Source organism: Rousettus aegyptiacus, unplaced genomic scaffold (assembly GCF_014176215.1).
Source record: "Rousettus aegyptiacus isolate mRouAeg1 unplaced genomic scaffold, mRouAeg1.p scaffold_m13_p_5, whole genome shotgun sequence".
NCBI classification, from domain to species: domain Eukaryota; kingdom Metazoa; phylum Chordata; class Mammalia; order Chiroptera; family Pteropodidae; genus Rousettus; species Rousettus aegyptiacus.
The window spans coordinates 78,679,565-78,692,599 of NW_023416308.1; the positions used below are offsets into that span (position 1 = coordinate 78,679,565).

Genomic DNA, 13,035 nt, shown 5'->3' on the forward strand with positions numbered 1-13,035 from the left:
TGAAATGTCTAAACGTAAAAGAATGTTTTTCGCAGGGCATTTATAAATATGTCCAAAGTAGTGTCCTCTGTGCTCCATGCATAATAAAATTAATATCATTAATTAAGGAAAGAATTGTTTTCAACTGCAGCACTTAATGAATGTGACCAAATTTTTTTTTTTTTCTAAAATTAAAGAAAGAAAAAGAAACTGCATGCCAATAAGTAGAATTTTCAAACTTTGGAAATTTTATACCAATTTGGAAAACATAGTCATAATGTTACAAGGCAGTGTTGATTGGACATTTATCTAGGAAAATAGAAACAATTCCTGAACATTATAATAAAATGTCCAGATACAGAGGATTTGAGGGAGACTCAAGAATTTTACTATAATATCTTTAAAAAGATCACATGTAGGAGAATAAAATATGAAATGTTTGAAAAATAAACTTCTGTGTTTTCGAAGTGAATAATAAGTGTAAGACTTCATTCATGGTGAACAGCATACCATGATAAAAAGCATGTATTCTAAAGCCAGAGTCCCTGGGTTCAAATCCTACATTGCCATTTTCTAGGTGAGTTACCTTGTGAAAATTATATAACCTCTCTGTGTCTTGATTTACTAAATGATATAATGAGAATAAGCAACACGTACCTCACAGTATAGTCTTGTGGACTAAGGGTTTACTCCTTGTGAAGTGTAAAGTGCTTAGTAAACAGACAAACAAACAATGATTGTTATTTAAATGTTAAGGCATTATCATTACTATAATATGTAAAAAGCAACTTGAAAATAATTTTTACTTGAGAATTTTTAAACAAGCATGTAAAAGATAAAAATGGCAAAAAAAGAAAGTCCTGTTTTTATAAATTCTATTGTCTGTTTTATTCAGTTTTAGTGTGTGTGACAGTAATTAGCCTAGTCATTTCCCACTTCTGGATATTAAATATACAATTAATAAATACAGAATATGAGATAATGTCAGCAATAGATAACAATTGTTGCTAACATTTGTTCAAAGTTTCCAATCAGGAGACATTCCTTTATTTCTAAAAGAAAGGAAAAGTAAATGCACAGCATCAAATATCTCTGCTAAATGACATAGCTGAATCAAGGAATAGCATGTTAGGGACAAGGTTGCAACCTTTGTTAACACGCCAGGACTTCATGAAACAGATTTTAGCAATGTGGCTTTGTATTTACATATTTCAGTGTTCAGAAATTTTCCTGTTTGGGAAGAAGAGACCCAACAGTCGGTCACGAATCTGCTTGGTCTTCACACCATATACCAGGGGATTGACTGTGGGAGGAACCAAAAGGTACAAACTTGCAAGAATTATGTGGACGCTTGTAGGTACTTTCTTGCCAATGCGGTGAGTTAGGAAACTAAACAGTGCAGGTGTGTAGAAGGCAAGTATAGTGCAGACATGGGCAGCACAGGTGCCCAGTGCCTTCGAGCGAGCATTCTGGGAAGAGAGCCGGAAGACTGCCTGGAGGATTTTGATATAGGATGTCGCTATGAGCCCTAGGTCCAATATCATCACTGAAAGGGCCACAGAGATTCCATATGCTCTGTTAATGAGAGTGTTGGCACTGGCCAGCTTCACCACAGCCATGTGCTCACAATAGGTGTGATTAATGACGTATTTAGTATAGTATGGTAGCCTCTTAATGAGAAGAGGACAGGGTAAAACCATAAGGATAGCTCGGGTCACACCACCCAGACCCATTTTAATGACCATTGGTGTCGTCAGGATGGTCGTATAACGCAGTGGGACGCAAATAGCTACATAGCGATCAAAGGCCATGGCAACTAAGAGAGCCGACTCAATTATGCAGGACGTGTGGATGAAATACATTTGTGCTAGGCAGATATTAAACTCAAAACTGTGAGCTTCCAACCAGAAGATGCCAAGCATCTTGGGGGCTGCGGAAGAGGTAAGAACCATGTCATTCATTGCCAGCATGCAAAGGAAGAAATACATAGGCTGGTGGAGGCTTGGCTCCAGTTTAATGGTTACGATGATTACACTGTTCCCCAGCAGGGTCAGGGCAAACAGGAGGCAGACAGGGATACCAATCCAGCAGTGAAAATCTTGCAAGCCAGGAATACCAACCAGGAAGAAAGATGAAATGTAGCTTTGTGTAACATTGTCCGCCATGTTAAAGCTGGAGAGTTTCCATTCTCAGATACAAAACAGCCAGTCTAGTCTCTTATGGGCAGAAATCTGGATGGCAGAGTGATTCCACAGTCCTGTATATGGAGAGTCCAGACATTCTGTAATTAATAATCTTTCTAAAGAGCTGGCTCTTCTCTAAAACTTCCATAAGCCTTTGAGTAAATCCACTTCACCATTCTAAATCCTAATATCATCATCTGCAAATAAGAAGATTGAATTAAGTTCTTTCATAATTTTCTACCTGTGTAGTTTATTCTATTCTACTCTATCATTTTTATTACATACTAAGAAGCCAGTGATGAAATCTGTGTGTGGGTATCTGTGTGTGCATGCGCACGCATGCGCCTAAGACTTTTTTGGTTTGTGTAATATACAGAGTCTTAATGCAAAGCCACTATTCACAGGGAATTTTTTTATCAAGTGTGGAAATACATGCAGCAATACACATAAACACACATACAGGCAAGTATACAATAATTAGTAGGTTATACAGAAGGAAATTGTAATTTTAACAATATACTAGCCTACAGACAAATTATCAAAAAAGGAATGCAGGATAAAAAAAATCCAAGTACCTTAACATAACCAAATTCTTGTGATCATTAAAAATAATAAACTCTTACCCTCACTCTTTATTAATATATTCTTATTTTAGAAAAATTCTTAAAGATAATCAGAATATATATAGTGTATTAGAATCATATCTTTAAAGTGAAGAATACCCACTGAAAACAACAGAATGATGCAAATCATTCATTAGAATTTTAGATGCATATTCCCTATACACAGGTTTTTTTGTAATACTTATATTTTCATAATTTGCCCTTTTCTACAAAGTCAAACATAACTATATGTGCAACTAAATTTGTTAATCCATCCAATTTCATGAATCATATATTATATTTTAAATAATAAGGATAACTTTTTCTGGTTCACTCAAGAAAAGTTAATTTTATTCAACATCTTTATAAAGTTACCATACATAATTTGTTTTAAAAGATTTACATGCAAATTAATTTGACATGTTAAGTGAAGATAAAGTTGCAAATATGTTACCTGTACCTGCAACCTTTTAAAAATTTTATTTCTTCATTGTTTTGGATAATTAAAACATTGTTGTAAATAATTACATAGGCAGCTAAAGGGAAAATGTAAGCCTGGTTGGTGTTCTGCTCGCCTTAGAGTCCTTGCCTTGCCTCTGGCTTCAGTATCTATCCTGCAAAGCAACCACAATCCAGTTCTCCAGGTGTCATTACCACAAATATCTTCCAGTGATTCTTGCTCTGACCTTGACCTTTTGTTCTGATAACCGTCCTCTTAGTATAATTCTGGAATGTACGCCCGATGCTTCATAACATACCTTTAAAAAAAAAGAATTCCAGTTGCCTCCAATATCTAGGTTCTTGAAATCCAGATATGAAAGCTTGAAAAATATTAATATATTTTCCTATCGATAATTCCTCTTTGAATTTCCAAATACTATCTGTGTAGGGAAAAACTTTTTGGTTATGATATGTGCATTCCCCTATTAAAATATATTACCCTGGGCCTATGTAAATAAATATTAGCGGTGTTTCCTTGTAAGAAGCTGAGAATTCAAATTTAAATTCGTCATTAAAAACATTTTAGAAGATTTCAAATTTAAACCATATCCATAATATAGAAACCCAGAGTTAGGGAATCACTACAACAGAGGTAAATCCTATAAACCCAGAGAGAGATAAGATCTTGGGCAAGAAATTAAGAATACTGAACATTTAAAATGTGGAAGGTTTTTACACTTATTAAAAAGAGTACTTGATATGTTTATAGGTTTACACGTGTTCTATGATTTTTCTTCCTTTTTGAAAAACCAAAAGCTCAAGTGACTGGCAGAGAACTAGGTATACAGAAAGCAAACTAATATACATAGGTCTATATAAACATGATTTCTATCTAAGAATATTGCTTAGGATAAAAAATAAGCTTAATTGCTTTGTGATACAAACATCTACTTATTGACAAAGTTATGCCTCTAGTTGTCAGTAAATGTATTTATGTGGTGATACTAAAAAAAAAAAAAAAAGCGATTAAGTAGTTTTGACTTGAAGAGGCACCAGACCCTTGGGGCACTAAAATGTGTAACACACGGAGGGAACTGCAGAGAACAACTCCAAGAGTTTGGCCTGCTAGACAGTCTCCTCGATCTTAGGCCTATTGTGAATAACATGGATCAGGCATTGGCCAGGAAAATTAGAACACCTGCCCATACCTTCCTAGTTTTCCCTTGCTCTGTCATTGTTCTGAAACACAGAAATACAGTGTTCCTTCTGCCACAGGGGGATTGACATTTTACTTACATCTAGGTCAGTGAGCACAGTTCCTTGCCTGCAGTCTGCCACTTCAGAGAACATGGTGCTAGTAAAACACACGCTATTTTCTGTACTATCTGTTAGTATACTATCCTCCAGCTCAGGCTTCTGACCCTCCAGAGATGGCCAGTATCTTCATCGTCATTTTCTACTCTTGGTTTTCTTCAATTTCTTTCTTAGGGTATATTCTTTGAACAGTGTGACTACTGTGACTTATACATCCAGAAACCACTGTGTTATAGGAACTTCTTAGATTCTTGCATTAAAAAGGAAGATAATATAATCAGCGCTTTTTAAAAGTTCTGGCAATATTTCTTTCTTATTTTCTACTACCAAGTCACATTATTTAAATACTACTTATGTCTTTTCTTAATCTAGAAATCTTTCCCCACTTGACTTCTACCTGCTTTATCTCAAATAATACCTCACATAATAACACGAATTGCTCCTCTCTGCAAATCCACAAATGATTGTTTTTCATTGCATTCTCCAGACAAAGTGACTCACCTAGGAATGGTTGAAATATATGACAGAGATGGCTTTGGGAGCATTGAGAGCTCTGTAGACAAATTGGTAGCTATGGCTGCCTTGTAATAGGATATTATGATGCTCAGGAGTCTCATCAGTTTTGGAAGGTCCGACAGTTCTTGGATTTTACACAAAGGAGACATAAAAATGGAGAGAAACAAGACTGGGCCAGGACTATGCACAGATATATGAAGACTAGGGAGCTATGTAACACGGTGACTTGAGTTCATCTTTAGTAAATTCAGTCTCTAGAGACAGTCTCATTGCACCTCGTGTTGATTCAAATGTTTAACTCACTGAGAAGGCTCTAAGAAGACCAAGATTTGCAAATGAGTTTTGTGTAGACATGCAGATGTAAAATACTTATAAGACTTAGAAAATAATGAGGCTACCAAGATCTGAAAAATTCAAGATATATAATTTTATCTTTGAAATATATCATTACATAGGTTTAGTGTTACTTTGTCTTCGTGATAAGACACTTTTATTGTTATCTCTTGTATTACTAATATTCACATAGCAACTTCATCATTCTTGTGATGAGTGTTTTCAGTTTATAACTTTTTACCCTTTTATTTTGTCTCACCAATGACTTTACTGTGTAACATCCATCTTGTTTAAAACAAACAAAAAATACTTTCAGAATTTTTCTTTCTTATTAATTCTAATGATTTCTGTCTTTGAATTGGAATGTTTAATCCATTTATTTTTAGTGTAGCTATCAGTATACTCAGGCTTAATTCTACTACATTAAAATTTATTTACCATTTAACTCTCTTGCTTTTACTACCTTACATTTTTTGGGATAAAAACATTTTTAATATTCCATTTTGATCTTCTCTATTGGCTTTTTATACTTCTATATTTTATACTAATTATTTCCATAATTTAGAAATAACTCTAAAACAGCTAAAATAGTTTAATACTTTAGTATACAATGAACATATATAAAATTATATTAACTATTTTTATAACACTTTAGTAGGTTATAAAAACTTTAGAACCATATAATTCTCTTTACTGTCTTTATCTTTTGTGTATTGTGGTCATATTTTTATAATTTCTTTATTTAAAAAAATTTTTTAACACCTTTATTAAGGTATAATTGACAAATAAAAATTGTACATATTTAAGATGTGCAACTTGCTATTTTGACATATGAATACATTGTGAAATGATTACCACAACCATAGGAACATATTTTTATAGTTTAGAAAAGTCAATTGTCTGTTAAATAAATTAATTAATAAAACGCGTATCTTTTATATTTCCACTGAAGCCCTCTTTATTTTTTAAATTGTTTTAAGGGTAACCCCCAAACCAAATACTTTATACTATTATACATAGAAGGAATTTCAGAGTGAGTTGATTTGAGGTGCTGTTTCCGATCTCGTGAAATAGGACAAAATTATTTCAAAATTATTACATCTAAAAGTTAAGAAAAAGTTTCTTCTTCAAGAAATAGTAACAAGTGTTTTTGAAAGAATTTGTGAAACAGTCCTCTAGACAATAGTATTATGCTTCATATTATATTGCATCCATCGATTTTAACACCAGCTCTTTTTCACATTATCATACTTCTCAAATTAGGTTACGTCTTAGAAATGATACCATTTTATTTATCTTTTTTATTACATGTTTGCAGTGGTATTGGTTAATAAAATTTTATAGGTTTCAAGTGTACAATTCAATAATATATCATCTCTATATTGCATTGTTGTTCACCACCCAAAGTCAAATCACCTTCCATCACTATGTGTTTGATCCCTTTTACCCTTACTACCTGCACTCCTCCCTCTTTCCCTCTGGCACCACTAAACTGTGACAAGAAACTAATAAAGCTTGTGGACATAGAAAATAGTTTAGTGGCTCTTTATTTTTTGTGTGTAGATATTGTCTACAGCTTGCAGACCACATCCCTCCTGTAGTGGTTTTTGCACAGTTTTGAGTTAAGAAAGCTTTTTGCATTTGTAAATGTTTATAAAACAAAACCACAAAGAAAATATATGAAAGAGACCACATGTGGCCTGCAAAGACTAAAATATTCATGGTCTGATCCATTAAAAAAAAAAGTGTTTTTTGGAAATGCTGATACTTAAGATGAGAACAAAGGAGATTTTCAGTTATTAAAAGAACTCTCTCCTCTATTGTGGCTACAAGATATAACGTATTTCTATAAAATTAACATTTTTTTATTGTTATGAAATTAACAAAGAAAAGCTAATAATAACTAAAGATATAGAAGTTATAGAATGGTACATATTTTACCAATTCCCACATATAACCTAAATAAGGGATTTTGGAGTTGACATGTATGATAATTTAATATTTGTATAGCACTGACAAATTTAGCTCAAAAAATTTGTGCTAAGCTGTATTTATATTAAAAGCATATGCAAGTCTCTTAGTATCTTACATTCTCGGCTTCAGTGACTCCTGACAATCATATTTTCATTTCCTTCTTTTTTCTTTTTCTATTTTATTAAATTTACGGGTGTGACACTGGTTAATAAAATTATATAGGTTTCAAGTGTACAATTCAATAATACATCATATGTATATTGCATTGTGCGTTCATTCCAAATGTGAAATTGTATTTGACCTCCTTTTTAAAACTTCTGTGGCAATTTAAATTTAAATGAGATCGAATATCTTTTAATATTTATTGGCCATTTTAATTTCTTTTCTAAGTACTGACAAAGTAAATCCTGTCTTCTTTTTATTGCCTTATTACGTCTTTTGCCATGTTTGTTTGCCAAAACTTTTTGCCTAAGAAAAGTAATTCTTATCATGTGTTGAACTGCAAATATTTTAAGAGTTTAATATTTATTATTGTTTCATACATCTGTACTATTTATTGGGAAGTTGGAAAAAAAGGTAGATATTACGTTATGAACTGGACGCCATAATACCCTTGAAGATTAGAAGTTATTTTTATTATCAGTCCACTACACTATTTATGATTTGTCCAAATCTTGACTTTTCAAAATGTAAATAAGGACTCCAAAAGAATCTAATAACAAAGCCACATTTTCCCCAGGTACACTTTTTCATTCTTCATCTAATCTTCTAACTTTATTTGTACATTTTCTGATTAAGATTAAAAGTGAAGAGCTTCCTCAATAAACTTAATTTAAAAAAATAAAATAAAATAAAATTTAAGAGCTTACTAATTTATATACTTACATATTTGCTAAGTCACCTTATCTCATAGCTATCCATGTGCCTTAATATATTTTACATTTATGTCAAAACAGTACTGCCTCTTCAAGAATATATGCTATAAAGATTGAATCATGGGATTAATAATTCAGAGTCTTTAATATAGAAGAGGGAACATGGTTATGAATTAGAATATTTGGAAAAATTATGAGATAAAATGTTTACCAAGTTTGGTCTCAGAAATTCATAGACAGAGTTCTATGAACTTATTAAGATTTACTTTAGCTAGTAGCATAAATGTTAGTATTTTTTTCTAATTTGATATTAAGGATGAGGAAGATGAAGATGTTTTGTCACTAGAGATTAAAAAAAATAAAATAAAGTCTTCTTCCTTTGAATATCCTCATAAATAATAATTCCACAAAGTTTTCAGTACAGAATAGGTTTTATTACTTTCCTAAATGGCTAGTCATCTGACCTCTTATTAATGTTCAAGTAATATATAGATTCAACACAAAAAAGGGCTTGTCTTCCTGATTTTTGTCAAATCTAGAAAAGATAAGAGAAGATCCAATAAACTAGATATGTGAAGCATTGATTCTGGACAGTAAAGGATATCAATTACTGTAAGACTAGAATTAAGATTGCAAGGTTGGTAGTCATTTATAGATATGTAAAGGAGAGGGACAAATTTCCTTCGAGAAGCAAGAAACAGGGTTTCTTAATAAATCAGTGAGAAGAGAATGGCAATAATGATTTGGAATACTTCATAAACAAACTATTAACCGGTCTGAAAATATTATTTAAGGTGAGAGACCAATTGTAACTTTTATGTTGCTCAAGGCAACCATTCAAAGTGGTGATAAAACTGTGCCTCTGTTAATATAAACTGGGTGTAGGGAAGACTTTCTTGTAGATATTTCTTGCAAAATAATTTTTCTAAGTAATTGTTAATATTATCTTTTCCTGGACAGAAAATGATAAGGACGTGTGATGAATGATTCTATTTTCATTATTTCCAACATTGTACTTGAATTGTGACACATGGTTTTATTACCATTCTTGATACCTATAAACTTTCAACTAATAGCATATCACATAAAACCTTTATGGTCAGTTGCCTTATATTTAACTTCTAAAATAAATACATTCATTCTCTCTCTTTGCCTAAAGTTTTCTGCATCTAGGCCACTTACGCCTTTTTGATCTAAAGTGTTTCTTTCACTCCTTCTTCCTGGATAACCACCTCTGAATCCTGCCACGGATCTGCTGGGTCTTGACACTGTAGATGATGGGGTTCATCAAGGGTGGGAAAAGGATATAGATGTTGCCCATGAGAACGTGGACCACAGGAGAGAGGTGCTTCCCAAAGCGGTGCACCATAGTCAGACCAGTGATTGGGATGTAAAAAACCAGGATGGCACAGATATGGGAGACACAAGTCTGCAAGGACTAGAGTCGCTCCTCTCGGGATGCAATAGCCAAGACTGAGTGCAGAATCAAGATGTCTGAGATGAGAATGAGCACTGAATCCAAAAGCAGTGTGCGGATGACCAGGGCTAAGGCATAGAAGCTGTTGAAGCGGATGTCAGAGCAGGCCAGCCGGAGTAGGTCCTGGTGCAGGCAGAAAGAGTGGGAGAGGATGTGGGGGCAGCAGTAATGGAAGAACTTTAGGCGGATGATGGGAGCAGTAATGAACAGGAAACTCCTCCCTAAAATGACCATACCAATATTGATGATTCTGGCATTGGTGAGAATGGAAGTGTATCTCAGAGGATTGCAGATTGCTGTAAAGCGATCAAAGGCCATGGCAAGAAGGACTCCAGACTCCATGCATGATAGACCATGAACAAAGAAGGTTTGTGCAATGCAGGCATCCAGGCTGACCTCTTGGCTGAGCCCCCACAGGATCTCCAGCACTGTGTGCACCGTGGACAACCCCATGCACAGGTCGGTGAGGGCCAGCATGGCCAGGAAGTAGAACATGGGCTGATGCAGGCTTGGCTCAGTACGAATCACATGCAGCACCAGGCAGTTCCCTGAGAGAATCAAAGCATAGATGCTAGAGAAGGAGACAGATAGCCAGGGATAGTCCTGTTCTAGGCCAGGGAAACCCGTAAGAAGAAATGTGGAATTACTGATTTTCAAATCAGGTCGAACGGACATTGATCTATAAAAACGGAAACCTTTCAAGGAAAAATGTATCTAACAGCTGATTAAGATTCATATGTATTTTCTGCTGCTTTGGTATAAAATCTATAGTAACAGCTATAATAAGAATAGTTGGATTAGCACAAAAACTCATTAGATAAAAGAGCGGTGCCTGTATTTTTTCAGAAGTTTAATTTGTAGTGAAACAGAGATGAAATTAATTTATGTCTACATTTGAAACCTCCTTGTTATTAGATTATTGGTCCCATTAGAAGAATCAGTGTACATATCCACAGTATCAAAATCAAGGCTTCTCATTAAAATAGCAGTAAAAATGATTTCTGGTTGGTGAAGGTATAATAATGAAGTTTCAACATACAAAGTAGAAAAGAAAAATACATTCAGGTTATTCACATTTAAAGCCTTATGAAATAAATTTCAATTACTGCTGCGTGGTGTAAGATTAACCTTTGCTCATTACATAAAATACTAAGTTATATAGTAGTCATTTACCAGTCACATTGTCCATTCTGACATCTATGTTTAGGGCCTTAAAGATCAACTGACACTTCATAGATGTCCTCGCCAATTTTTAAAACAGAGCTTGCTCTTCTTTTGTCATGGCGGCATTGAGATTCTAAAGGAAGCAAGATTTATGCAGATGTGAGAAGTATATAAGTCACTGGAGTAAATCCTAGAACCTGGGAGATGCTGTGTTGAGTGATGCGATAACCTGAGCTCCTTTGGGGGAAATTAGGGAAGACACATGGGCACTGTCTGCAGAGCAGACTTTCCACTCCACCAATGTTTGAATGTTCTTACAAGTGAGAGTTATAAAAATTATTCCTTCATCCAGGGACATCTGGAAAGGAGCATCGGACATTGAGATCCAGGAACCTCTAGTAATTTGCTTCCTCCTAGACTGGTATTTACCTTTTGTTTGAAGGGCAGTAGATATATCCCATATGAAACAGATTATTATCATTAACATAAAATTTCATTTTGTTTTTCTTCGTTTTAGCTACAAGTTATCCCCCCACCCCTTTATTTTAACTCACAGTTTAAGTATTTAAAAAGTTTATGTGCTGGTAAATATAAAACATTCTTTATGAGTCATATAGTTCTGTACAAGGTTGATGATAATTCTTATAAGATGTGTGAAATCAGAACCTCTATTTTCATAACAATATGTTTAAGCATTTTTTTTTTCATTTTCTGTGTGCCAGGAATCTTAGCATTATTTAATTTTCAGGATTAGAGTATTTGTGTTACCTACGTTAATTGCTAGAATTATTTGAAGATCATATCTTTATTTTAATTGGCAGTAGAACATAGAGATAAGAATATGCTTATAAAGCCCATCTTTCTGGGTTGGAGACTCTATCATTTCTGAGTACTGTGACCTTGGGCAAGATACTTAAACATATCAATTTTCTCATCTAAAATGGGGGTGGTAACATTACCTATTTCATAGGATCGTCCTGAAAATTAAGTTAGATAAATATGTGAAGCATTTAAAATAGTGAAAGATGCAGAGAAGCACTTAATGAAAGCAAACTGCTTATCTCCATTTCAGAGATGAAGAAACCAAGGTTAGAAATGGACTATTTCATGAAGTAGCCATGAGCCACAAATGGCTACTGAGTATAAGAAATGTAGCAAGTCCAAGTCGAGATGTCAAATAAATTGAAGACCAGGCAAGACTTCCCAACTCATTTTATGAGGCCAAACTCTGATACCAAAACTTGGTAAAAATAACACACAAAAAAGAAAACTACAGACCAATATCTCTCATGAAAACAGATGCAAAAATACTAAATGAGATACTAGTAAATCAATTATAGCAACGAATTAGAAAGATTATACACCACAATCAAGTGGGCTTCATCCCAGAGGCACAGGATTGTTTCAACATACACAAATTGATTAATGTGATACACCACATAAACAAATTAAAAATAAGAATCATATATGATCATATCAATAGATGCAGAAAAAGCCTTCGACAAGATACAGCATCTATTTATGATCAAAACACTAACGAAATTGGTACTGAAGGAAAGTACCGTAATAAGAAAGGCCATGTATGACAGAACTGCAACCAACATTATACTTAATGGTGAAAAACTAAAAACCTTCTCTCTAAGATCAGGAACAAGGCAAGGCTGTCTACTATTGCCACTCTTATTCAATATAACATTGGAGGTCCTAGCGAGTGTAATCAGACAAGAGAAAGATATAAAAAACACACAAATCAGAAACAAAGGAATCGAACGGTCACCATTTTCAGATGACATGATTCTCTATATAGAAAACCTTAAAGACTCCACAAGAACACTACTGGAAACAATAAACAAATACAGTAAAGTCTCTGGATACAAAAACAACTTTCAGAAATCCATAGTGTTCCTATACTCTAAGAACAAAGTGTCAGAAAAAGAAGTCGAAAAAATAATTCCTTCTGCAATTGCAACAAAAAGAATTAAATATCTAGGATAGGAATATATCTAATGAAACATGCGAAGGATTTATATAATGAAAACTACAGGACCCTATTAAAAGAAATCGAAGAAGATACAAAAAAATGGAAAGACATCTCGTGTTCTTGGATTGGAAGAATCAGCGCGGTTAAAAATACCTTAATACCTAAAGCATTATAGAGATTTAATGCAATCCCCTTC

The 13,035-nt window shown here is 33.8% G+C and overlaps 2 protein-coding genes across 2 annotated transcripts; both read right to left on the bottom strand.

Moving 5' to 3' along the window:
- Positions 1 to 1,190: 1,190 nt before the first annotated feature.
- Positions 1,191 to 2,144, bottom strand: LOC107506007 (putative olfactory receptor 52P1). Its single transcript, XM_016136460.2, has one exon. The coding sequence runs from the start codon at positions 2,142 to 2,144 to the stop codon at positions 1,191 to 1,193; it is 954 nt and encodes a 317-aa protein (XP_015991946.2).
- A 7,280-nt stretch (positions 2,145 to 9,424) lies between these two features.
- LOC107507119 (olfactory receptor 51V1-like) lies at positions 9,425 to 10,369 on the bottom strand. The gene is given in 1 exon segment (XM_016138130.2): positions 9,425 to 10,369. A coding segment is annotated over 1 exon segment (945 nt).
- Between the last annotated feature and the right edge of the window lie 2,666 nt (positions 10,370 to 13,035).

What these genes read in the sequence shown, in the direction of transcription:
- LOC107506007 (XM_016136460.2), bottom strand. Translation starts at nt 2,144, where the DNA reads ATGGCGGACAATGTTACACAAAGCTACATTTCATCTTTCTTCCTGGTT.